The 27,012-nt window shown below is 46.0% G+C and overlaps 1 protein-coding gene across 1 annotated transcript in view; it reads left to right on the top strand.

The window, feature by feature from the left end:
- Window positions 1–9,104: 9,104 nt before the first annotated feature.
- CDC16 (cell division cycle 16) overlaps window positions 9,105–27,012 on the top strand; it is a 29,203-nt gene continuing 11,295 nt past the window's right edge. Inside the window, exons 1-12 of the mRNA XM_080799027.1 lie at window positions 9,105–9,273; window positions 10,352–10,406; window positions 10,512–10,609; window positions 11,785–11,823; window positions 12,167–12,307; window positions 13,965–14,124; window positions 15,060–15,151; window positions 15,632–15,765; window positions 16,843–16,922; window positions 18,535–18,584; window positions 19,542–19,615; window positions 21,075–21,200. Coding sequence (XP_080655153.1) covers window positions 9,226–9,273; window positions 10,352–10,406; window positions 10,512–10,609; window positions 11,785–11,823; window positions 12,167–12,307; window positions 13,965–14,124; window positions 15,060–15,151; window positions 15,632–15,765; window positions 16,843–16,922; window positions 18,535–18,584; window positions 19,542–19,615; window positions 21,075–21,200 — 1,097 coding nt within the window. The 5' untranslated portion in view covers window positions 9,105–9,225. The remainder of the gene's footprint in view (window positions 9,274–10,351; window positions 10,407–10,511; window positions 10,610–11,784; window positions 11,824–12,166; window positions 12,308–13,964; window positions 14,125–15,059; window positions 15,152–15,631; window positions 15,766–16,842; window positions 16,923–18,534; window positions 18,585–19,541; window positions 19,616–21,074; window positions 21,201–27,012) is intronic.

Raw genomic sequence — 27,012 nt, 5'->3', positions numbered from 1 at the left:
TGATGATCAGGTAAGCAAGATGTGATATAACCATCCAAAGGAATATTATGCAACCATGAAAAGAAAAAGATTATATGATTGATTCTAAATGAAATAAAATTGTCAGTAAATTGAAATATTGTATTTCCTTTGCATTCTAGTAAATTGATACTTTACTGTCCTTGCCTAAGGAAAGTGTTATTTCCAATATGTACTTTTAATCCAATGGGAACTGGAACTGATGTTTAGCAAGGCCACGTCCAAGCCTGAACCCAAAAAGTGAAGGGCGAGGGAAGGACTCAAAACACAAACTGGGGGGGCACCTGGGTGGCTCAGTGGGTTAAGGCCTCTGCTTTCGGCTCAGGTCATGATCCCAGGGCCCTGGGATCGAGCCCCACATCGGGCTCTCTGCTCAGTGGGGAGCCTGCTTCCCCCTCTCTCTCTGCCTGCCTCTCTGCCTACTCGTGATCTCTGTCTGTCAAATAAATAAATAACATCTTTAAAATAAAAAAAAAAAAAAACACAAACTGGGAAAAGAAGACAAATGTAAGAAGTATGGTGGGGAAAATGACAAGTGGCCATGGACTCCCCCAAGCCCTGGTTCTCTTGGGTGCCAGCTAGGTCCTCCCCACCGCTATCACACAGAGGACAGCTGTGTGTACGCGTGACACAGCGCTCCAAGACTACCCCTGACCAGATGATGCAGCAAAACTAGTTTCTGTACTTCTTCAGCTGCTAACTGGAAACCAGTTACACGGAGGAGTGGTATTGGGAGCCACGGAGGTTTTTCTCTAGCCACGACACTTTATCATCATTGTTGTGCTGTTGGGCATTTGTTCAAAATCCGCAGGTGGATTTGCATAATTTACCTTAAAAACCTGTGATTGTAACTTTAACAAATATCTAAATAAATCAGATTAAAACTCCTCCATGTGAAGAAACTACACCAGACTCCAGAACACGTAACCCTAAGACCTAAAAGGAATCTGTGGGCCTTGGATGGACAGACTGAGTATTGCCAAGAGTGTCCCAGAAAATGTTCACTCTCTCTGGCACACCCAGAAAAGACCCCTCATACTGCTCTGCAACAATGAACATCTATCCCATAGTTAATGCCTCACACACACAAAAAATGACCAAAAGACTCATATACACCTTCATTTACTCAATAAACTAAATCTAAAATTGAGTTTGGTAATGATTGCACAACTCTGAAAATACCAAAACCACTCAAATATACACTTTAAAAGGGTGATTTTTATTGTATAAAATTACGTCTCGATGAAGCTGCAATTTTTTAAAAAGATGATATGAGGGGCACCTGGGTGGCTCCATTGGTTAAGCATGTGCCTTTGGCTCAGGTCATGATTCCAGGGTCCTGGGATCGAGCCCTGCATAGGGCTCCCTGCTCAGCGTGGAGCCTGCTTCTCCCTCTCCCTCTGCCTCCTGCTCCCCTGTTTGTGCTCTCTTTCTCTCTCAAATAAATTAATAAAATCTTAAAAAAAAAAAAAGGCTGTCAGATTACTCTGCATTGTCAAGACAGCTCTCTTTTGGGAAACAGCACAGGTCTTCCCACAACGGGGTGATTTTGGCTCTTTCCTCTCTGAACTTTGCTCAGAGAGTCTTTAGTCGGCAAACGGGTCTTATTTCACACATGCCTCTTAGGGAGCTTTTATTTTATTTTATTTTTTAAAGATTTTATTTATTTATTTGACAGACAGAGATCACAAGCAGGCAGAGAGGCAGGCAGAGAGAGAGGAAGGGAAGCAGGCTCCCTGCTGAGCAGAGAGCCCGATGCGGGACTTGATCTCAGGACTCTGGGATCATGACCTGAGCTAAAGGCAGAGGCATTAACCCAATGAGCTACCCAGGCGCCCAGGAGCTTTGATTTTAAAGATAACTTGAAAAAGTAAGGTACCAGGTGTGTTTTTAATCCCACACTATACTGTGCATCAAATTAGTTTCAATGTATAGGACTTTGAAATGCTTTAAAATCACCATAAGTATAATGAATGGGGACAGTGATGGGTGGTAGAGGATGGGTTGGTGGGGGTAGAGGTGTGGCTGGAGGAGAGGCTGGGTTCATCTGTGTGGCATGCTGCCTGCGCTTGGGGGCCTCCTTCCTTCCTGACCTCTAGGTCCCTCCTCTATGTCACCCAGCCTCTAGCAGCAGCTCCATAATGCAAATGACCACCGGCTGGTTTCTCAAAGATAGTGAGACATGGGACTGCCAAAAACTCCCAGATCTATTTTGGGACCAGAGTAAATTTTATATAACCCACAAGTATATTAAGGGTGAACTACACACAGTACTGACCCTCAAAACAGTGGCTGAAACAGAAAGAACCCTAGGAGCTATTAGCCTGGGGCCTTCCATGATTCTCAGGCTCCTGACACGACAACCTTCTGACATCCCTGGACTGACCAATCTCCAGTCCTGGGCCAGCCATGGTCCCCTACAACCCATAGAGCAAAGCCAAGGATTCATGGAGAAGTGGCGGTCACTAGTGGTGCTCCCTGGTACTGCAGCTCCAGCTCCTGAACCCAGATGCCCAGAGGCATCAAACCACTGGGCACTTCCAAATTGTCCAAGGACCCTCCAGTTAAGATCTTCTCTCTCTCTGCAAGGGGGATGCTGCTGATGGCCATTTTCCCAACCCTCAAACTCAGCTCCCCAGCAGATGGCTCCCAAGCAGAGACGGTAATCTCCAGTCAAGTTTCTGTGGGCATGAGTTACTTTGACTCCCACTGACACAGATATGCGACATGTCCCCTGGGTCACGTGCCCTGACTTTGAACCAATTGAATAAAACAATCAATAAAGCAATAGTATTCCATGACGGAAATATGCTCAAATTACCATACCACACACGCTCAACTGTTAGAGGCCCTGCACAACAAAGAACAAATCAATTCCTCTGTGCTCAAGTGAACACAGGGTCACAGCAGCGAGCAATCAGCAATGCCCTAAAGATTCCGAGATGGTCACTCACCCTGAGCTATTTCCTCCAGAACTTGCAGTTGCCTTAAAAGCCACACTTCAGTCACTAACAGATAAGACAACAGAAGTCATTGCTGCCCTGACATCCAGCTTTTAGCTGTGGCTTTGTGCTGATTGGCTCTGTGACCTTGAGCAGCAAAGTTATCCTTGCAGGGTCTCATTTTCCATGAGAGCAGGTGTCACAAGGCTGTACATTGACTTCTTTAAAGTTTTTATTTATTTATTTCAGAGAGACAGCACAAGCATGGTGGAGGGGAAGGGCAGAGGAAGCCAACCCACAGCTGAGCAAAGAGCCTGGTTGGAGTAGGCCTGCATAGGGGAGGGTTGATCCCAGGACCCCAGGATCCTGACCTGAGCCAAAGGCAAATGCTTAACTGACTGAGCTTCCTAGGCACCCCTAGGCTGTACAGTTATGAATCAATATAAAACCTCAACTTAAGTTAACAAACATTAGTCAGACATTACTTAGCTACATGGAGGTTAATTTGAAAGACAATTGTTGGGGCGCCTGGGTGGTTCAGTTGATGGAATAACAGCGAAAAAATACCGAGTTCCTGACCTAGTGAATGTGCTATGCAGGCAGCCTCTAGAATCGGGAAAAGCCAAGGAATTGAATTCTTCCCTGGAGCCTCTAGATGGAAAGCAGCCCTGTCAAACTGTGACACTGGTCTGGGGAGACTCATTTCAGGTACTAATCGAAGGTTAGGAACAAAATTAGAACTCTGCCAAACATTTGAATGCCCAAGTATGGTTTGTTTAATAGAGGAAATGCTATTTATTTCCTTCTCCTCACATTCTCCCACAGTATTGGCCTTCAAGGAACACACAGACTACGGGGCAGATGATATGAAAAAATGAACAGGCAATTACAATCATGTTTCAATGAGGAAAATACAGTGTTACTAAAAAGTGTATGAGGGACGCATAAGCTCAACTTGGGGAGCTCAAAGATCTCCTAAATGAAATGGCCATTGTATTCATCTGTTTCCCAGAGAAACTGAACCAATAGAAGAGGGGTGTGTGTGTGTGTGTGTGTGCATACATGATTTATTATAAGGAACTGATTCATACAGTTACGGAGGCTGAGAAGTCCCGAGATTTGTAGTTGGTAAGATGGAGACCTGGGAGGGCCAATGGTGTGAATTCCAGGCTGAGTCTGAGTCCCAAGGCAGAAGATCAATGAATGTCAAAGCTTAAGCAGTTAGGCAGAGAGCAAATTCTCTCTTACTCGACCTTTTTGTTCTATTCATGCCTTTAATGGATTAGATGAGGCCCACACTGGGGGAGGGCAATGTGCTTTACTCAGTCTACTGATTCAAATATTAATTCTATCCAAAACAGCTCACGAACAAACCCAGAATCATGTTCCACCAAAGATATGGGTATCCTATGCTCCAGTCTAATTGACATATAAAATTAACCATCACGGACACTCAGCTGTGAAGTGTTAGTTTGTATAGCATCACATCCCAGAGGCTGGTTTGATGAATATAACATGAAACATTTTTCAGTTGTTGGAAAGAACAAAGCAGGCTCTGACAGGGAAAGATCGCTAATGTATACCAGTGAACCAGGCAAATCTCAAAATAATTACATATCACACCATCCTTTTTTTGTAGAAAAGAAAAAGATATTTATAAATGTGTATATGTATATTCAAAGTACAGAAAGGAGAGTATGAAGAGTACAGCGATAGTTGACCGTGATCGTTTCTGAGAAGAGGTGAAGAGAAAGGTATAGGAGAAGAAATTTCAATGTTACCGTGCGCATGTGTGTGTGCGTGCGTGTGTGCGTGTGCGTGTGCGCGTGTGTGTGTGTGTGTGCGCATAGAGGAAATGGCAGATTACTCACAAAAGTGCTAAGAAAAGAATTTCTGAGTGGATAGGATTCTTTATGGGAAGTTTTATGTCCTTTCCATTTCTCTGCATTTTCTTTCTTTCTTGGGCTTTTGTATTTATAAAGGTTATATCTACCTTTAAAAGGTACTACATGTACATGGTCTGAAATTCAAGGGGTGCAAGAAGATACCCAGGGAAAGTCCTCTCTCACAGCTCCTCTCATAGCTTCCAGTACTCCTCCCAGAAGGCATTGCACTGTGGCCAGTTTTCTGATTTGTCCTCCAGGAGAGAGTTTAAGGATCTTCTTACCTATTCGTTAGTTAGTTTCCTGTTTAACCCGAATGGATGCATATGAGAAACACTTTCCTATAACTTGCTTCCCCCGTCTTAATATATGTTGGAGATTGTTTTATATCCATACACAGAACTGCCTTGTTCTTCTATTTCTTAATTTCATTTATACATTTTGAAGTTTATGTATTTATTTATTTTTAAGTAATCTCTACACCCAACTTGGGACTCGAACTCATGACCCTGAGATCAAGAGTTGCATGCTCTTCTGACTGAGCCAGTCAGGCACCCCTGCCTTCTTCTTTTAAACAGCTGCGTGGTATCCCACTATGTGAGTGCACTGGGAATTCTTGAATCGGTTTCCTATCTGTCAGGTTATTAAAGTGTCCCTAACCTTCTGCTCTGACAGACAGTGCTATAATGACCATCCTTATGAAGCAGGTCATTCAGCACATGTGCAACATGTATCTCTAGAAGGGGAAAAATTAAGGCAGAGTATGTCATATTTAGTTCTGGAAGACTTTCCAACTTGTTCACCATAGACAGTATACCAACATCACCCACAAAAATAACATATGAGCCTGTTTCCCCCACACTTTAAAAAAAAAAAAAAAGATTTTATTTATTTATTTGACAGAGAAAGACACAGTGAGAGAGGGAACACAAGCAGGGGGAGTGGGAGAGGGAGAAGCAGGCTTCCTGCTGGGCAGGGCTTGATCCTAGGACCCTGGGATCATGACCTGAGCCAAAGGCAGGCACTTATCGACTGAGCCCCCAGGCACCCCTCCCCACACTCTTGTCAAAAAAGCATCACCAATCTTTTTGGTCTTTGCTGATGTATGAAAAGTGGCACCCTACTATCATTTTAATTTTTATTATGAATGAAGTTGAGTTTTCTTTCATATGTCTAGACTGTTTGTATTTCTTTCCTGATGAAGTGTACTTTCAGTAATTTGCTCATTTTAATTTTTGAGCCACTGGTCTTTTTTTTTTTTTTTTTTTAAGATTTTGTTTATTTTTTTGAGAGAGTGAGAGAGAGAGACCATGGGGTGGAGGGGTTGGGGGAGGAGCAGAAAGAGGGAGAGCGGCACCGGCGGAGCAGGGCCCCACGCGGGGCTCCACCCGCAGACTCCAGACCTGTGAGCCAAATGCAGGTACTCAGCTGAGCCGCCCGGCCCGGAATCACGGGTCTTTCGAGCCTGGCCTTACCTCTTTAGGACACTGGCATGTTATGGTAAGTTTCCATTTTATTTCTTGTCTTTTGACTTCATTCGCGGTTCATCCACCTACATACTTCTTTTTCCTTTTTCTGGTAATGAGAGTGCATTGGCTTTGTTTCAAGAACGTAACTTCATTATGAGGAGGAAAGGCTCAGTTCCATCACTTACGCGTCGCCCGAGTCTCGCTGGGGCAGCACCGCCCGGTCCCTCGAGGTCCCTGCGCTCCGCCCGGGACACTCCACAGGCCGCTCCGACTCGCACTCACCGTCCACCCCGTGTTCCGCGGGTTCCGCCGGCCGCGCCGCACTCACCGTGAAACCGCGGGTCCGGGGACCGCCGCGGCCCGTTTTAGGTCATCGTGGCCTCCCGTCCCCTCCCCGGGGACCGCCCCGCCCACGCCCCGCTCCCGGCAGCCGCACGACCACTTCTACCCCGGCTCGCGGGCCGGCCTGGTCTGCGCGTCTCACGCGCGGGGTCGGAGACAGAAGGCACCGGGGGACGTTCGTGCGGGCGGGGCGGGGGGGACCGTCCGCGCGGCGGGAGGCCGGTCCCGCAGGTGACGAGCCACCGCGCGGCGAGTTCGCGGGCGGACGAGGGGCAGGGCACGGCGGGGCCGGAGAGGGGGGCGTGACGGCGGGGGCGGGGGGGTGTGACGACGGGGCGCGGGGGGTGACGGCGGGGCGGGGGGTCACGGCGGGGCGGGGGGTGTGTGACGACGGGGCGGGGGGGGTGACGGCGGGGCGGGGGGGGTGACGGCGGGGCCGGGGAGGGTCACGACGGGGCCGAGGTGGGTCACGGCGGGAGCGGGGGGGGTGTGACGACGGGGCGGGGGGGGTGTCACGGCGGGGCGGGGGTGTCACGGCGGGGCGGGGGGGGTCACGGCGGGGACGGGGGTGTCACGGCGGGGCGGGGGGGGTCACGGCGGGGCGGGGGGTCACGGCGGGGCGGGGGGTGTGTGACGACGGGGCGGGGGGGGTGACGGCGGGGCGGGGGGGGTGACGGCGGGGCCGGGGAGGGTCACGACGGGGCCGGGGTGGGTCACGGCGGGAGCGGGGGGGGGGTGTGACGACGGGGCGGGGGGGGTCACGGCGGGAGCGGGGGGGTGTGACGACGGGGCGGGGGGAGTGTCACGGCGGGGCGGGGGTGTCACGGCGGGGCGGGGGGTGTCACGGCGGGGACGGGGGTGTCACGGCGGGGCGGGGGTGTGTGTGACGGCGGGGCGGGGGGGTGTCACGGCGGGGCGGGGGGGGTCACGGCGGGGCGGGGGGTCACGGCGGGGCGGGGGGTGTGTGACGACGGGGCGGGGGGGGGTGACGGCGGGGCCGGGGTGGGTCACGGCGGGAGCGGGGGGGGGTGTGACGACGGGGCGGGGGGGGTCACGGCGGGAGCGGGGGGGTGTGACGACGGGGCGGGGGGGTGTGACGACGGGGCGGGGGGGGTGTCACGGCGGGGCGGGGGGTGTGTGACGACGGGGCGGGGGGGGTGACGGCGGGGCCGGGGTGGGTCACGGCGGGAGCGGGGGGGGGTGTGACGACGGGGCGGGGTGGGTCACGGCGGGAGCGGGGGGGGGTGTGACGGCGGGGCGGGGGGGTGTGACGACGGGGCGGGGGGGGTGTCACGGCGGGGCGGGGGGGTCACGGCGGGGCGGGGGTGTGTGTGACGGCGGGGCGGGGGGGTGTGACGGCGGGGCGGGGGGGGTCACGGCGGGGCGGGGGGGTGTGACGGCGGGAGCGGGGGGGTGTGACGACGGGGCGGGGGTGTGTGTGACGGCGGGGCGGGGGGGGGTCACGGCGGGGCGGGGGGTCACGGCGGGGCGGGGGGTGTGTGACGACGGGGCGGGGGGGGTGACGGCGGGGCCGGGGAGGGTCACGACGGGGCCGGGGTGGGTCACGGCGGGAGCGGGGGGGGTGTGACGACGGGGCGGGGGGGGGTCACGGCGGGAGCGGGGGTGTGTGACGGCGGGGCGGGGGGTGTGTGACGGCGGGGCGGGGGGGGTCACGGCGGGGACGGGGGTGTCACGGCGGGGCGGGGGGTGTGTGACGACGGGGCGGGGGGGTGACGGCGGGGCCGGGGTGGGTCACGGCGGGAGCGGGGGGGGGTGACGACGGGGCGGGGGGGGTGTCACGGCGGGGCGGGGGGGTCACGGCGGGGCGGGGGTGTGTGTGACGGCGGGGCGGGGGGGTCACGGCGGGGCGGGGGGTGTCACGGCGGGGCGGGGGCCCGAACCCCGCTCGCAGGGCCGGACCGAGCTCAGGCGTCGGGTGCGGGAGGGTCGCTCAAGCGGGGCCTCCGGGACGGACCGCGGGCGCCCCAAGGTCGGCTGGGCCGGATCGCGGGGCTCGGGGCGCCCACGGCGACCCCGTAGCACCCCCCGGCCCGGAATCGGTGTCCGCGGGCAGCTTCCGGGCTCCTCCCCGGGCTCCGGTCGCCTCCTCGGCCGGGGCTTCTGCCGCCGCGGCGGGGCGGGGACACGTGGGGCCTCCGGGCCGGCGTCGCCGCCTACACCCCAAGCCCGTCCGCGGTCGCCCCGCGCCGGCCGCAGAGCGAGCCCATGACTGAACGGCGCACGGACAGCACGACGCGCCGCGCGACCAGGACCCTGAGTGCAAAGGAAAGGCGTCCCTGGCCCCCGAACCGCCGGCCACCCGAGGGTCAAAGAAGCGCCTCGGAACCGAAGGCGCGGCCCCGGGCTCTGGCGCCAGAGGGGACGCGTTCGCGGACGGCTTCCGGGGCGGGGTCTGGGCGGGAGCGGAAGCTCGGGCGCGGGGCCGGGCGGGGTCGGAGCGGGCGCGGGCCGCTGCTGGGCGGGCTCCGGGCGGGCCCGGCGGGCGGCGGGAAGGCGGGCGCGCGCCGCGGCGGGGGACGGCGCTCGGTCGGACTCCCCGGCCCCGCGGCCATGAACCTGGAGCGGCTGCGGAAGCGAGTCCGGCAGTACCTGGACCAGGTGGGCGGCGCCACCCGGGGAGCGCGGGCCCCGGTCCGCCGGGGAGACTGTCGTCGCGGCCTTGGTGGCGCTGGGTCCGGCCGGGCCTGGGCCTTCGCCCTGGGCTAAAGCCCCGAAGGGACGGGTCCAGCCCCCCCCGCCCCCGCCCGCTGTGCAGCCGGGAGGACGAGGGACACCGGAGTGGACACCGCCGAGCGGCCCGCCGGCCTCGCGCGTGCTCGGAGCCCCGCTGTGCCGCCGCCCGACCGCCGCGCGCGGAGTGGGTGCCCGCTGGAGGCGGGCGGGTGCCGTGGGAGGACAGTGGCAGGGCGGCCTCTGAGTTGGGCCGGTGGGTGGGACGCGGTGGTTCCCGCTCGGCAGAATCCGAGGGAACGAAGACACGGACGACCGCGTCTTGTCGCGTCCGTACTTTGGTCGCGCGCACTGTGTGCGAGAACCGCGGTGTCCGAGAGCGACTCCGGAACCCGCGGGGTCACGTAGGCGGGGAGGGAACCACGCGCGTGTGAGATGTTCCGAACGGCGGCGAGGGAGATGCCGAGCGCCTGCGGTGCGTCGGAGCGCGCTACCCCGGTCGGCCCCCCGGTCGGCCCCTAGAACGGCACGGACGGCCCCGAGCACTTTCTCTCTGGCCCGGGGGACGGGTGAGGAATGAGCCGGGGCTGGTGTCCGCCCTGGGGGCGCTTAAAGTTTGCAAATTTGTAACCATGCTCTAAGCATTCCTCTTGGCGGACTGACTGGCAACAGAGTTGCAGTTTGCGTTCGGGAACTGAGAGCCTTGGTAATGAGGAGATACTGTAAAAGAATTGTTTAAATTGTCTAGTGTTTTAGGGACCTGCTGATAACATTTTTCCAATGTATAAGTTTAAAAAGAAATCCTACCTTCTTGAGCTGTATATTGTCAAAGATCTTACAACAATGTTTTAATTGTACCACTGAACCAAACTCAGCTGAGATGTGGACCCCTGCAACATGGAAACAGTTACTGTATGAAGATGTTGACTTACTATATAGCATTCTAATAATATTAGATATTTGTTTAAAACTATTGAAATAACAGTAATTTTTTTTTTTTATACAGCAACAGTATCAAAGTGCTCTCTTTTGGGCAGATAAAGTAGCTTCACTCTCTCATGGTAAGTGACAACTTCTAATTTTTTTTTTTCTGATTTCTGTATTTTAAAAACCTTTCTATATTTCCTTGTACCTCTTACCACTTTATGTGATTTTTTTCCTTTCAGAGGAACCCCAGGACATTTATTGGTTGGCTCAGTGTCTTTACCTAACAGCGCAATATCATAGAGCGGCTCATGCACTTCGGTCACGAAAACTGGATAAAGTAAGTGTTGGTGTGAACGTTAAAGCTTCCCAAAGCTTTTCAAAATTGTCATTAGATTAAATGTCAAAATTATTTAAAAGGATTCAGTTTTTCTTACTGAATGTAAAGAGATATTTTCTAATTCCTAATCTCAGTCACTTTTGCTCCCCGCCCCCCACATCTAGTCACTAAGTTTTGAAAATTCTGTTTTCTGAATAATCCTGGAATTACGGATATTCCTTTATCTCTTATTACTGCTTATACATGTCAGGGCTTTAATTTGTCTGTTTTGTTTTAATCTTTTGTCTGCATTCTCTAGTAACATCTATCCCACTCTACTTTCTCTCTCTTTTTAACTGTCTTTTAAACTATCACAAGGTAATCTTCCCAAAATACCGAAACACAGGCCTGGTTATAGCACTCACACTATCACTCAGTGATCTCCCATCACCTACAGGGTAAAATCGGATGCGTCAGTAGGCACCAGAGGTCCTTGATGATTTCTCTGCAGTCTGTGTGGAACCCAGCACCATGACCACTACATGTAACATGCAGCCCAGTCTTGCTGACTACTTGCAGCCCCCTGGACATGTGACAGCTGTTCATGCTCAGTGCCTGGAATGCTCGCCAACCTCTCACTTTTCTCTCCCTTGCACATGTTTTAACTGGCTGGTATTTCTCATGCTCTTCTTTCAGACTTTATGTTGTTTGTGTCTTACACAGTGCTGTGTTTATGTCTTCCCGCCAAAACGTCCTTGGGGGCAAACCCTAACTCCTTTTTCTTCTTAACCATCTTACTGTTTTATTTTGCCTTTTTAAAAAAGATTTTATTTACTTCAGAGAGAGAGAGCGCGCACACAAGCATGGGGGGAGGGCGGGGCAAAGGGAGAAGCTGGCTCCCAGCTGAGCAGGGATCCCGATGCAGGACTCTGTCCCAGGACCCTGGGATCATGACCTGAGGTGAAGGCCGATACTTAATCAACTGAGCCACTTGGGTGTCTCTCCTTACTCCTTTTTGAGTCATTAGTACCTGGTAAACAGATGAATATGAGTTAAAAAGACTGGATTTGGATTTTCTGCAAGAGTAAAAGGACATTGTGAAAGTAACTTTCTTCATTTTATGTTTATAGTTTTTTCTTAGAATGAGGGTGTATATTATCTTGATCTCTTTTTTAATAGATTGATTTCTTTCTTAGCTATATGAAGCTTGTCGCTACCTTGCAGCTAGATGCCATGTAAGTATGCTCTCAGTTTCAGTTTTCTTTGGTAAAAATTTAATTATGTGAATGTTACACATCCCTTACGTATGTGTAAGGATTTTGGTGATCAAGCTTGGCAGTAAAGTAGTTCGTGAGGAAATGTTTTCTTTAGTATTGTTTGCTATAACATATTGATTCTCCATTTACTGGAATCTGACATGCATGAAGAAGATTCTGCTTTAGAATTTTAAATTTTAAACTCTACATTTTAAATTCAGGTAATGGGTATGATATCATATTGCCCTTTTAAAGTTTACAGTACTTGTGTGCGTACCGTTAGCAGTCATGGGTGATGGACAGGATTTCTGGTTTTACACAGTATGCTGCGAGAGAGCATCAGCAGGCACTTGACATTCTCGACATGGAGGAGCCGATCAACAAAAGGTTATTTGAAAAATACTTGAAGGACGAAAGTGGCTTGAAAGACCCCTCCAGTGACTGGGAAATGTCACAGTCTTCGGTAAGTCACGCTGCAGTTAGCATGCTGCCGTAACATCAGTAAGAATTACTCACATGATGTGGTACACCTAAGTCACTTTCTTTTATTTGAGTATAACCACGTTAAGACAGTTTGGTTCCCAACTTATTTGCAACTGAAACACAAAAAGATCCCGAACGTTTCTGTGTTCTTAGTTGGAAGCTGTAGTTATGTCCTCATATGTTTGAATCTGAAAGAGGCTCACCTGAGATCTTTCTTCTCATTTTTGATACCTTAAACCTTTCCCCATCTTACTGTGTTGCAAACCCCCGCCCCCCACCCGCCAAAAAAAGCCTTGGTTACCTTAGTTTGCTTCTTTGCAGGGAGTGGTCTGGTGTTACTATGTTATTTAGTGTATATTTCAGTTTGTATACTTCATATCTGCCTGAAGTTGTAAATTTCTTGTTGGCAGAGATTATATAATGTAACATAATAAATAATATTCACGGTTTTTTAATCTGAACTGTTTTCTTTTTCTTTTTCTTTTTTTTAACAGCCTTCTTGAGATATCTATGTGCTAAGAAGTGCATTGATTTTTCCACTAAGAAAGATATTTATGAGGGAGCTTGGTATTACCATTATTATTTTGGACTGCTTATCCATTAATTTTCTTGCTAAGGAATGCATGGTTTATTTGTAATATGTTATTATTTTATGAAATTACCTTTTTTTTTTTTTTTACAAGTCACGTGGTACTGATTGGGTCTAAGTTTAGCTTGTTATATCTTCTAATATTTTTAGGTTTGGAATTCCTGATGACTTTTCTGTGCCTTTCACCCCTTTCAGCTGTCTGTCTCTGGATCATCTATAAGTTTAGTTACGTGTTTCTTGAGGGTCAGAGTCTGGAATATAAGTTGAATTACTGTATCCTCATGTTAACGGTAGTAGTGTGATGGTTACTGTGTGAACACCGTAGCATGTGCTAGCTGTGCAGAGAATGATTCCCTCTAGTTCTCAGGCCTTGTAAGTTAGATGGGGAAAGGAAACTTGTCTGGGGTCACTAGTAAGCATCAGAGCTGGGATTTGAACTTAGATCTATCCAGTCCTACATATCCATGACCATTGTGCTATGTTGCTGCATTTTCCAATATTAACTAAGAACCTTTCATTGAGAGCTGCCTGTCATACTGCCTGAGTTTAATATTTGTATGCTGTTTGCTATCTAAATCATTACCCTTTTTGAGACAGAACAGATAAGGAACAAAGTAGCTGTGGCATGTGCTCTATAAAAATTGTTAAAATGAGAAGATCCTGGGAGAAACAGCTTAGAAAAGTTTTACTTTGCTTTCCTGTTTCTGTTAATTTATGCCATTTCACGGTTGGGATGGAATAAATCCTTTTAGAGGGTAAGGAGAGTCTCAGTTTTCAGATAATATATAACTCATTTAATTTAATTTAATTTATTTATTTGCGCATGGGTGAAAGCACAAGGGTGGGGAGGGTCAGAGGGAGAAACAGACTCTCCACTGAGTGGGGACCCCGATGTGGGACTTGATCCTGGGACTCCAGGATCATGACCTGAGCCAAAGGCAGATGCTTAATCTACTGAGCCACCCAGGTGCCCCAGATAATATATAATTCTTGATCAAAAGTTAAGCTTAGAAGTATTGATTTAGTGTGTGCCTCATTTTTCCAACAGATAAAGAGTTCTATTTGTCTCCTACGAGGGAAGATCTATGATGCCCTGGACAACCGAGCCCTGGCTACCTGTAGTTACAAAGAAGCTTTGAAGCTCGATGCCTACTGTTTTGAAGCGTTTGATCTTTTAACATCACATCACATGTTGACAGCCCAAGAAGGTTTGGAAACTCAGGTGTTTTCATGTTTAGCATGATTAATATTGGTTGAATTTTTTTCCTCTGAAATCTGTAGAATCAAGAGCAGACTATGTGCAGGTTTAAATAGAGGTATTAACTTCCTTAGCATCTTCAAATGTGGAGCACTTGGTTTTCAGAATCTTTAGCGGTTTTGATGTGATGAGACCATCTTTTGGAGAAGTGACTTAAGGTAGTGTAAACTGAGTTCTTGGTATCTGATTCAGAGGTGCCCGACCTGTGTATATCTCAAAGCCCCGAGGGGCTTTGAAAACATCAGTGTGCAGTTCCCAGCTCCAGGCAAGTGGAACAGAATCTCTGATGGTGGGGCTTTGGCATCAGATGTTTTAAAGCTCTCAGATGACCTGAAGGTACAACTAGGGCTGAGAACCATAGACTTAGTATGTGAGCGGTAATGGGAGGAGACATGCAAGAAGCAGAGAGAAATTGGAGGTGTTGTATGAATGAGGTTCAAGCATAGTTTAGGCTAGTGCCTTGGTTCTCAGCCAGGTGGATTTTTCCCCCTACGGACATTTTTGATTTTTACAAATTGGGCTTGGGAGTGTGAGGTTTCTACTGACATCTAGTGGGTAGAGATCAGAGATCCTGCTAACCGTCTTGTGGTGCTAGGACGGCCAGCTCTGTCCACACAGAGTGAGGTTGGGAAACCAGCTTGTAGGTCCTTACACCTCGTGATGAGCAACATCGCCTAAAAGGCTTCATGGCTCAGCCCTCCAGATACTTCTCGTCATTGGGTCTGGAACCATTGTCTTAGTTTTTCTAGTACATTTTGATCTTGTCATTTCCTCCTCTGAGTCTGATTTACTTAGACCAAGAATTATAGAAGAATATTTTTCATTGCTGATGTTTTTCCGCCCATAAATATTGTGAGGACATTCTTTGTTCTTAACATTTTTAAGAAAAAGAACTTCTTGAGTCACTACCTCTTAGCAAGCTCTGTACTGAAGAACAGGAATTGCTGCGCTTTCTCTTCGAGAACAAATTAAAAAAGGTAAGTAAAAACACGTAGTTTTTGCTTTATGTAAGTATTTCACTGAATTTGACCTCTGTTCTTTTACTGGTTAACTTTTTAAAAATTAGTTTTTATTAATTTAGCATATTTGCAAGAATAAATTTAGATTACTTAAAATATATGATGTGATTAATAAAAAAGCTTCCAAAAACATGTCTTTCTCCTAGGGACTTGTTATACTAATTAAACTATCACATAAATGAGATGATGATGTATGCAAATGAGGACTTTTTCTTATGCTTCCTGAACTTGTAATTTGTAAATTACTTCCTACCCTGGAATTCCGTGACAAAATGGAGAAGAGAGTTGAGCTAATTGAGAGGAGGATGGATGGGACGGGAAGTTAGGGCTTCCAGAGGCTCACACCTGCCCTGTGCAAAGCCAAGCCCTTGGGCCAGATGGAGTCTGCCATTTGCTTTGTACTGCTCACTGAGTTCATGTTTACCTTCTCTGTTGCAGTATAATAAACCTAGTGAAACTGTCCTCCCCGAGTCTGTAGATGGTTTGCAAGAGAATCTGGATGTGGTAGTGTCTTTAGCTGAAAGACATTATTATAACTGTGATTTTAAAATGTGCTACAAGCTTACTTCTGTGTAAGTATATCTACTCATTTCTGTGTGGGAGCATAGAGCCCAGTCCCATTTGTACCTAAGAAGGGTGCAGGACTGCTTTCCGAGTACTCTTGAACTAATTGGTGATAATTTAAGTTGTCTTTACCTTTTGCTGAGTACTAGAGGGTTCTTATTGTCTTAAAGGAGCAATTTATAGACACAGGTTTATGCACACTGTTGCTTTATTCCATTACCTTGGAAGTAGACATGCCCCTCATCTGTCTTTTACAATTTGCAAGTTTGGAACTATGATTCTGGCATAAATCCATCCTTTGTTAAAGTAGGGACTGGTAAATTCCTCTAGGTACTGGGTGCTGACTCTGGCTCACTAACTAACTAGCCAGTCTATCTCCCCCCCATGCCAGTCTTCAAGTGCACACGATTCAAGCTTGTCTTTTAGCTAAATTACATCTGCTGTTTTTAATGTGTGTGTTGTTGAAGTGAACACACATATGCTATTTTTAACAGATCTTTGGGGTTGCTTAAAATCCTTGATATCACAAAATTTTTAATTGACAAATGCTTATGATCTGTTTATATCTGTTCATATTGTTTTTGATCCTTTTAAATAATTGGATTGCTTGTTTTCTGTATTATAGTTCTATTGACTTGGACTAAATATATGTGATAGTATTTATTTCTGTTATTTAAAAAATAAACCAGAATTTTCCCTTTCATTTATAAGATAATCATTACCTTAACTGTGCCAACCTGAAGATGAATAAGAAAGTAAAAAAGAGGGGCACCTGGGTGGCTCAGTGGGTTAAGCCTCTGCCTTTGGCTTGGGTCATAGTCTCAGGGTCCTGGGATTGGGCCCCACGTCAGGCTCTCTGCTCGGCAGGAAGCCTGCTTCCCCCTCTCTCTCTGCCTGCCTCTCTGCCTACTTATGATCTCTCTGTCAAATAAATGAATAAAATCTTAAAGAAAAAAAGTAAAGTATTGTAACCCACAGTATTTTACATAATGTTGTAATGAGTATTTAGACATAGCTAATTTTAATGAGTTATGATCTGTTACGTACTGTTTCTGGTGTAGTAAATGTGTTGCTTTGACTTTCAGAGTAATGGAGAAAGATCCTTTCCATGCAAACTGTTTGCCCGTACATATAGGAACACTTGTGGAACTGAATAAAGCAAATGGTAAGCGTTTTTTTTAATTCGAATAATAATTGTTGGGGTGCCTGGGTGGCTCCTTTGGTTGAGTGTGGTTGAGCGTGCAACTCTTGACTCAGCTCTTGATCTCAGGGTCCTGAGTTCAGGCCCTGTGTTGGGCTCTATGCTGGGTGTGGAGCCTACCTAAAACCAAACGATAAATAAAATGATAATTGTTAAGGGATGGTTGGGTGGGGGGTGCCTGGGTGGCTCAGTGGTTAGGCATCTACCTTTGGCGCGGGTCTTGATCCCAGGGTCCTGGGATCAAGCTGTGCGTTGGGGAGCCTGCTTCTCCCTCTTCCTGCTGCTCCCCTGTTGACGAGCGCACACACACTCTCTCTGGCAAATAAATAAAATCCTTAAAAAATTAATAATTGTTAATACAAAAAAATTCTGTAACTGGAAATTTTCTCTCATAAATTCTGGATAATTGAGATTGCAGGTGACAACATAGTGGAGTTTTCCAGTGAGGGTGAGGAATAAGGGTAAGAAAGGCTTATATCGAAATGACTGAGAGTCAACCAGGACACTCTTCCTTTATCCTTGCCTCGTTTTCTCTAGTGTAGTTTCTGGTCTAGGTTACATAAGCTTTAGAGTACCGGAGGGCAGTTTTTCTGTTTTTCCTTTTTTTGTAAAATCCGTAAGAAAATTGATAAGACAGCCGGCAGTAACTGTTTAGAAGCTGGAGGGGGATTGATTTTTTTTGATTGTGCTTTGCATATTTTAACATTTCAAAAACATTCAGTTACATTTAGATGCTATTTGCCCTTAAATCTTTTAAACTGAGTAGTGAACTCTGCCAGGAGTTTAAGGAGCCAGACACTCCAGCTCCAAACCCCTGCTGCTCACAGCCCGTGGACTGGCAGCGTCCCGTCTCCCGGAGCTCTCTGTGGATGCCGTCTCTCTCGCTCTCCTGGTTTAATGAGTCCAAGTCTGCACATGGGAAATGTCACCAGGGTGTTTTAGGGCTTGGACTTATTTATCAAGAAGTCATCTTGCTGAGTTGGTAAACTGAAGAAAGTTTGGTTATGCAGATTGGTTGTGGGTGATTAAGATGGCCCATAATAAGACTATGGAGTCAGAGACATCAGTTTTTGTTTTTAAGATTTTTATTTATTTATTTGAGAGAGAGTCTGAGAAGGGAGAAGGTCAGAGGGAGAAGCAGACTCCCTGTGGAGCTGGGAGCCTTATATGGAACTCGATCCTGGGACCCTGGGATCATGACCTGAGCTGAAGGCCATCACTTAAGCAACTGAGCCCCCCAGGCGCTCCCAGTTTTTGAGACGGGTGAAGAGCTGAGACCTTACTTTTTAAGCAACATGACGGCCTGCGTCATGTGCCGTTCATCCGGTTTTCTAGCCACTCAGAAGCACTCAGCACCGCTCACTTACGGGGTCAGGAGTGGGGATGGTGGAGGTGAACGAAGCAGCTGTAGCAGCTGCCCTGTGCGGTTCATGTATCTCATTAGGTAGAAAGAGAGAGAAGTATGACGTTATTGCCGTGAGAACAAAATCTGTGTGATTGTGGAGAGTTGTAACTAGAGGAAAGTCATATTTTAAAATTCATTGGATGTAATTTTTTTCCTTTTTCTCTAATGTAGAACTTTTCTATCTTTCTCATAAGTTGGTGGACCTATATCCTAGTAATCCTGTAAGTAAATGGATGATGTATACCTTTTTTTGGTGTTTTTTTTGTTTGTTTGTTTGTTTGTTTTGTTACCTGAACCTTAAAAAAATATTTAGCTGGTGTTTAAGTAGTAACTTACATTTAAGTTCAAGCGAATAATGTTTTATTTCAAGGTGTTGGAGAAGAACCTCCTAGTGCTGTGATAATTAGAAGCAGCATTAAATTTTTCAGCCCATGAAGGTTTTTTTTTTCTTTTTTTAGATATCTTCAGACAGTAACAAAAGACACAAATAAGACAAAAATCCTTTTTTCCCCCCTGGTTATGGAAGTTTTATGTACTTATTTTAGAATACTTGATGTAAGAAAAATAAGATGTTGAAAGTGAAAGTCATATCACCTCTCGCGAGTAATGCTCTTTCATGTTACACGTGTAGGATACCTAACTGAACTGTGTAGTGATTGAATCTTTGTGTCTCCCACATTGCTATGGGTCACAGCCAGGACCCAGAAATTGAAACTGGAATCAGGAACTATGTCTTTAGAGACAGAAGTCAGGGATCAAGGCCTAAGACCCACACAAGGTACACAATCTGTACCTTAGGCCAGCATGAAAATAATTAAGAAAGAGGCAAAACCAGTGCAAGAGAAGTCAGCTAATGAGGTCGATCCTGGTGAGTGCCTGCTAGAGCCAGGGTCAAGCCAGGGCAGACATGATGCGGACTGGTGTTTGAACTAAGTGTTTAGGAGCCTCATCTACTGAATGCTGCAGGAACATCGTTGAAGGCACTTTGAGGAAGAATCTATTCTTTTTCATCTAGGACTTGATAGACAGCCTGTCTTAGAGAAGTTTCCAACTTGAACTAGAATAACTTGAGCTAGAACATGTGATGGGACATCTAGTCCCATCTCTGGCCTAATATGTTAGAGATTTCCAGTTCCAAGTCAAGCGTCTTTGGTCACAGTAAATTTTGAATTTTGTAGGTGTCTTGGTTTGCAGTGGGATGCTATTATCTTATGGTTGGTCATAAAAATGAACATGCCAGAAGGTATCTCAGGTATGAATCTGTTGTTTTCCTTTGTAATAATAATAATAATAATAATATAATATATAATATAATATAATAATAATGATTTTTTGTTCATCCTTTTTAATACAATAACTAGTTAACTAATTTAAAAGCAGTATGAAAGAATGATTTCTTTAGCATATTCACTTCAGTTGTATCAATTATGTACGTTTTTATAAGATGTCATGAGGGGAGATTAGTCAGCGGTGTGGACCTTGTTCTCAATAACTTATGATATATTTAAATTATTTATAAATGAGAAGAAATATGAAAGAATAATGTAATTTGAAGCCTGTTTTTCATTTACAGAGATACTGTTAACAGTTGTGAAATTACGTGAAACCACATGAGATTAGGATCACTAGATGTGACTATAGAACAGAAGTCTTGGCATAGTGAGCTAGTTTATATAAGGATCTGCTGCAGTCTTAGCTTTAGGAACTCCATGCCGCCCAGTCAAGCTCCTTAACCAGTATTATTCAATTACTGAAGTACAGAAGAATGTCCGTGTGGGAAGAATAACTACAGATTTAAGGTTTTATAACTGACTTCTTCCATGTGAACAAAATAGAAAATGGTTCTAAGGGAAAGTGTATAAACTTTGGACCCAGATTTGAACTCTAATGCAAGTCCTGCCACTTACTAGCTGTAATTCCTTGGGAAAGTTAATTTCTCTGACCCTCTCTTCTTTAAAAATGGGAATGGTCCAATACTTGTATCCCAGGCTTGTTAGGAAAACTAGGAGGATGACATGTGAGGATCTTTCACTAAGAAAAAAATAGGAGTTCCCTGGTTAGTTGAGCGTTACGCATTTTAGAAGAACTTGTGCTTTCCCGTGGAGTAGGAAGGTGTGCTTCTCTGATTAAGTGATGGACTCCACATGAAGCAAGGAATATTTGAGTGATAGAAAATAAACTGCTGGGAAATGAGAATCTCATCCTTTATGTTTTCCATGTTTTGTGATACGGGTTACCAGTGTGTCTGCTGACTGGGGATTCCTTAAGACAGACCGTGCAGTCCAGTCTGCAGAGCCAGAGTGACCCTCTTACCACCAGTGTCCTTATCTTTAAAATAGAGTAATTCATCCTGCGAGTCATTAGGGTTAGGTGGTGCATATAAGGCCTGTAAGATGGTGCTTCATTAAATGGGTGTTGTCACCACCATTAGTGAAACAAAGCTCCTGGATTAAGTAATATTCGTAAGTTCTGTACAGGATGGCAGTGGGTTATTGTACCTAAAAAGTCGTGGACCTCTCTTAAAATTTCTTAAAATTTTGCTTGTTTACTGTTAAGCATTGTGTTATTTTAAATGCATGAACACAGTTGTTATGCAAGTATTTAATATGTTGAGAGCTCATTTATTCTAATATCCTCGAAGCCTTCGGCTTAATATAAGAGAAAAAATTTTAAGAATGACTGTATGACTAGGATGACATCTCTTGTTTCAGCAAAGCAACAACACTTGAGAAGACTTACGGGCCTGCGTGGGTAGCGTACGGGCACTCGTTTGCGGTGGAGAGTGAGCACGACCAGGCCATGGCTGCCTACTTCACGGCCGCACAGCTGATGAAAGGGTACTGCAGAGCACGTGGTAAAATCCACGAAGGGTTGCCTTTGCTCACAGAATGACAATTCCATTATTACTGCCACTGCCACTGGGTTGCTGAACTAAACAAAAGTACCTTACTTGTGTCTTGTTAGTAGCTTATGATTGTAAAGTAACTGGAAATTGAGGGAAAGAGAGGCTGGTATAGTGATTTTGTCTAGCAGTTCACCTTGACCAGTGCAGAAGGGAACTAGGAAATTAAGCTGAGGGAAGAGATGCGACCCTTCTCATGCTTATGCAAGAATGAAAGTATTCATATGCCAGTTGTTATTTATATCCTATTTAAGTCCAAAAGGGATTTGCTGTGGGCTTAGAGGACTGTATTTGCCAGTGTTCTAGATTTATATCAATATTAAGGATATCGATACTCAGTGATGTAAATACGCCCTCAGAGTATCTTACTTTGGGACGTGAAGTGTTGCTATTGTTCTACTCTCTTTGGACTCATGCGGCCCCAGCCCTGGGCCTGCCGTGCGGTGTTCTTTCATGTGGGCTCCCTCTGTCTCTGGGAAGGTGGTAGGAGTGCAGTAGCTCAGACTGCTTGATGATTGGCCAATAATGCCCCCTCTTGAAAAATAGATCGCAGTACTTGCTGCTGGGGGTAACTGAGACAGTATCAGTCACAGACTTTCAGCAATACCTGATGTGCGGAAAGCCCTCAGTACAAGTTAGCTCCCTTGATTGGTTTGCTTGTGGTATTCAGGAGTGGGATCATACATTCATTTGCACTGAATGTTTCCTTGTTAGGTCTGACCCTTTTCAGACTCTCAGACTTATTTTTGGTGCCCAGTTTTACATCTAACTTATTAATGATTCCCAGATTTTTTTCAGTTCTGTTATATTTGGTATAGATGACTTTTATATCTAACTTGTCATCCACGTGCATATTGTAAAGGAAATAGCTCCCTCACTGCATCAGTCTCTTCAGACTGCCTTACCAAAGTGCCATAGACTGGGTGATTTGAAGAATGAAAATGTATTTTCCCATAGCTGTAGAGGCTGGGAAGTCACTGGTCAAAGTGCTGGCCCGTTCGGTCCCTGGATGAGGGCGTCCTTCCGGACTTGCACATGGCCACCTTCTCACTGTGTCCTCATGTGGTGGGAAGAGAGCTCTGGTCTCTTCCTTTCACAGGGGCACCGGCCCTATGTGTCATGTTCCCACCCTTATGACCTCATTTAACCTTTATTATTTCCTCACAGGCCTTCTCCAAATGTAGTCACATTTTGGTAGGGTTTAACATGAATTTGGTCAAGGCAGGGGACATATAAATTCAATCCTAATGCCAACATGTTAGAAACGGTCCTCCAGAGGCACGTGGGTGGCTCAGTCGGTTAAGTGTCTGCCTTTGGCTCAGGTCATGATCTCAGGGTTATGGGATTGAGCTCCACGTTGAGACTCCTCCCTTTTCCTCTGCCCCTCTCCCCCCACCTCAAATAAACAAAATCTTAAAAACAAAAAAACAAAAAAACCTCTCCAGGTTAAAATTGTTCGTCCCGTTATCGATTTACCTAAATGGTCCTTGGTACCCAGTCCAGGGTTCTCCAGTTTATCCACCGGGATGTGTGAGACCTCGTCCAGTGCTTTGCTGAAGCTTGGTTCCCATGTCTACTAACCCCTAATCTATCAATCTGGTAAATTGGCAGGGAAAAAGTCTCCGTAATTTACCATGGGTGGTTTCTTATGAGCACAGGCTAGGGTAGTTTCCCTCCCCGCCCCCTACCCCATGTTCACAAACTCAGTTACTATTAGTTGTAGGTTAATTTCTGCCTAAGAATCAAAACCAATGACAGTGTTTCCCAATCTAACAGACTTTATCCAATTAAAATTTCAAATCAGCTCATCAAAATAAGCATTATTCTTTTCCGTTCTTCCTCCTCAGAACAACTTTGCATTCTTTTAACTTGCCCTGTATTTGGATACGTGTTTGAAATTGTGTAAATAGTTTAAAGTTTCCTTTATGATTTCTTCTTTGAGCCACTGGTTATGTAAGAGTATGTTGTTTAATTTCCACATATATGTGAATTTCCCAAATTTCCTTCTGTTAGGCTTTCTAGTTTGATTCCATTGTGGTTGGAGAACATAGTCCTTTCATATTTATCCAGGCTTGTTTTATGACCTAACATGATGTATTGTAGAGAATGTTCCGGGTACACTTAAGAATTCTTCTCTTTTTGGGTACAGTGTTGTCGTAATCCCTCGGGTCTGGTTGGGTGATAGTGTGGTCCTTGTCTTCTGTTTTCTTGTTTGTCTTCTGCCCATTATTCTGTCCATTAAGGCAGGTGGGGTATTGAAGCCTCCCAACTATTACTTTATGAATTGTCTCGTTTCCCCCCCAATTCTGGCTGTTTTTGCTACATGTATTTTGGGTCTCCATTTTTTGGTTCTTGATGGATTGAACATTTTATTGGTATAGAAGGTCCTTCATTGTCTCTGTAACAGATTTTGTCATAAGGCTGATTAGTCTGATATTAGTATAATCTCACTAGTTGTTACTGTTTGCGTGGTCTTTTTCCATTCTTTTACTTTCAGCTTCGTGTCTTTGAATCTCAAGTATGTCTTTTTTAGACAACATGTAGTTGGTTTGTGGTTTTATTATCCATTCTGCCAATGTCTTGCCTTTTGATGGAATTTTATCCAGTTATGTGTTAGATAATTACTAAGAAGCTAGAATTTAAATTGGCCATTTTGCTCTGTTTTATATCTTTTTTGTTCTTCCTTGTTACTGCCTTTTGTATTAGGTATTTTATAACAAACATTTTAATTCCTTGGTTTTTCCTTAACTATGTTCTTTGAGTTGTGGTTTTTTTTGTTCTTGTTGTTGTTTTGTTTTGTTTTTAGTGGTTAGCTTGGAGATTACAGTTAACATCTTAAAACAGTCTAGTTTGGATTAATACCAACAAAGGGGCTTTACAACACCAACAACCAGTTCTCTGATTCTCTGGACACCAGCTGGGTTCCTAAAAGTCAATTCAGTTCTGGTATTACCCAGACTTAGTGGAGACCTTTCACAGGGTGAGCTCTCAGTGCCACAAGACTGCCCCTCCCTACTTCAGATGCCAGTGGTAAGTCCTAGGCCCCTTTTACTTCTGCTGGCTATGAATCAGAGCGTCCCATGACCCTCTCCTGAGATTTGATGATTTACTAGAATGACCCACCAAATTCGGGAAGACCTCTTACTTACATTTTCTGGCTTATTATAAAGGATACACTAAGGAATAGCCAGGTGGAAGAGATGCACAGGGCAGTGTGTGGGCAGGGGAGCCTACAGCCGTCTCTCCCTTTCCAGGCATGCCACCCTTCCAGCACTGCTTTGTTCTTGCCAACCCAGTAGGTCTGAGGCTCATTGTTCTAAAGTTTTTAGGGGGCTCAATCGCCAGCCCTTCCCTTCCTGGGAGGTCAGTGGTGAGGAACAAAAGTTGCAACCCTCTCATCACTTGGTCCTTTTGTGACTGGTCCCATCACAAGGCAGAGCCCTACCCTGAGTCACCTTCATTAGCATAAACAGGTATGATCGAAAGGAGTCATGAATAACAAAAGAGATTCCCATCACTCAGGAAATTGTGAGGGTTTTAGGTGCTCTGTATCAAGAACAAGGGAGAAGACGAATGTATTTCTTATTCTACCATAGCAACTTCCTTCTAGTAGTATATAAAATCTTTACCCCTGTGCAGCTCTGTTCCCTCTTACCTCCTTTTTCCTTTGTGCTATGACCATACACATTACATCTTAAACATTGTAAGTCCCTCAAGACAAATTTATAATTGAATATAACAATTATAAAGAAAGTATAGAAGAAAAAATATAAAATAATATATATAATATATAATAAATATAAAATATTTATATAAAAATATAAAGTATAGAAGAAAAAAACATAGAAGAAAGGAGTTGCAAACAAAAATATGTTTTCTATTATGTTTGTGTGGTTACTTTTACTAAGCTTTTTTTTTTTAATGTGGGATTTGAGTTACTGTGTAGTGTCCTTTTCATTTCATTCTGGGGACTGGGGACTCCCTTTGGTATTTCTTGTAAGATGAATCTGCACCAAGATTTCTCAGCTTTCTGCTGCCCTGATAAATCCTTTTTTTTTTTTTTAAGATTTTATTTATTTATTTGACAGACAGAGATCACAAGTAGGCAGAGAGGCAGGCAGAGAGAGAGGAGGAAGCAGGCTCCCCACTGAGCAGAGAGCCCGATGCGGGGCTCGATCCCAGGACCCTGGGACCATGACCTGAGCCGAAGGCAGAGGCTTTTAACCCACGGAGCCACGCAGGCGCCCCTGCCCTGATAAATTCTTGATTTTGCCTTCATTTTCAAGGATCGTTTTATTGGGTATGAAATCTTGGTTAGCGCTCTGTTTCTTTCATCACTTTAAATGCCGTCCATCTGCCTTCTTGGCCTCCACGTATTTGACTAGAAGTCAGATGTTAATCTTACTGGGCCTCCCTTGTATGCTATTAGTTGAGGGTTCTCACTGCTTTAAAGATGCGAGGGTCGCCCTTTCAGTGGTCTGTGATTTGTCTAGGGTGGACCTCTGAGTAGCCTACTTGGAGGGTGTTTTTTTTTTTGGCTTTGAGGTGTTTTTGCCCAAATATTCTTTAGTTTCAAATGTTCTTTCTGCTCCGTACTGTCTCCTTTTGCTTTCTGGGGCTCTTATCATGCATATTTTGGTGTGCTTGGCGGCATCCCCCAGGTCTCTGAAGCTCTGTTCGTTTTTCTTCATTGTCTTATCTTTCTGTTCCTTAGGTTGGGTAATCTTCAGTTGATCTATTTTCATGGTCACTGGTTTTTCAGCCTTTTCAAACTGCTGTCAAGCCCTTCTAGTGAATTTTTTATTTTATTTTTCAACTCAGGATTTTCTGTTTATTTCTATTTTCATATTTAAAATAGGTTATTTAAAATGTTTGTCTAGTATGTCCAACATCTGGTCTTTGTCTCAGTCAGTTTCTATTGACTGATTCCCCCCTCACCTCTGACCCCCAGATTGCTCGTTGTTCCGTGTGTCTTTTGTACACGTCAGCTATTTTTCTAGAACAAACATCCCTCAGATTGTTGTAACCCCTTGTTTAACGTCCAAAGTTTTGAAAAAGTTTATTTTCATAATTAGGCAGTGTTCTTGTTTCTTTAATGGAGGAGAGTTTTAGAGGTCCTTACTTGGCCATTTTGGAAGTACTTTCTCCAGGTAAATCCTTTTAAAGAGTTCACGGGGTGCCTGAGTGGCTCATAAGCCTCTGCCTTCAGCTCAGGTCATGATATCAGGGTTAGCCTGCTTCCCTTCGACTCTCTCTGACTGTCTCTCTGCCTCCTTGTGAGCTCTCTGTCAAATAAATAAATAAAATCTTTAAAAAAAAAATAAAGAGTTCTTCATGACTCTTCTGTAGGTGATAGAGTCTTTATCTGAGTCATGATTCTTGATTAAAACCAAAGAACATACCAACCAGTTGGTTACTATTTATAGACTTTCTTAGATCCATTTTCAAGGAAACGTTATTCTGTTTCTTTTAATGTAATTACTGGTCTGACAGAAGATGAAGATTCAGTTAAGTGATTAGTACTTAGTCTGGGCCTAGAACTGTTTCAGAGGATGTGAAAATGGGGTATACATGACATACTTCTGAACTCCCTGGCATAGAACTGATAGGAATTGAGATAATAGGAATCCACACAAGGGAGAGCCATTTAGGTTAGAAAGTTAGAAGCATTTGACAAAGAGGAATGGAACTTGAACACATCACGAAGGACACACGGTACTGAATCAGAAGAGGAGAGGAGGGAAGAC

This window comes from Martes martes (genome assembly GCF_963455335.1).
Source record: "Martes martes genome assembly, chromosome: 3".
Classification (NCBI taxonomy): domain Eukaryota; kingdom Metazoa; phylum Chordata; class Mammalia; order Carnivora; family Mustelidae; genus Martes; species Martes martes.
The sequence above is the reverse complement of the archived record's forward strand: the minus strand, read 5'-3'. Positions and strand labels throughout refer to the sequence as shown.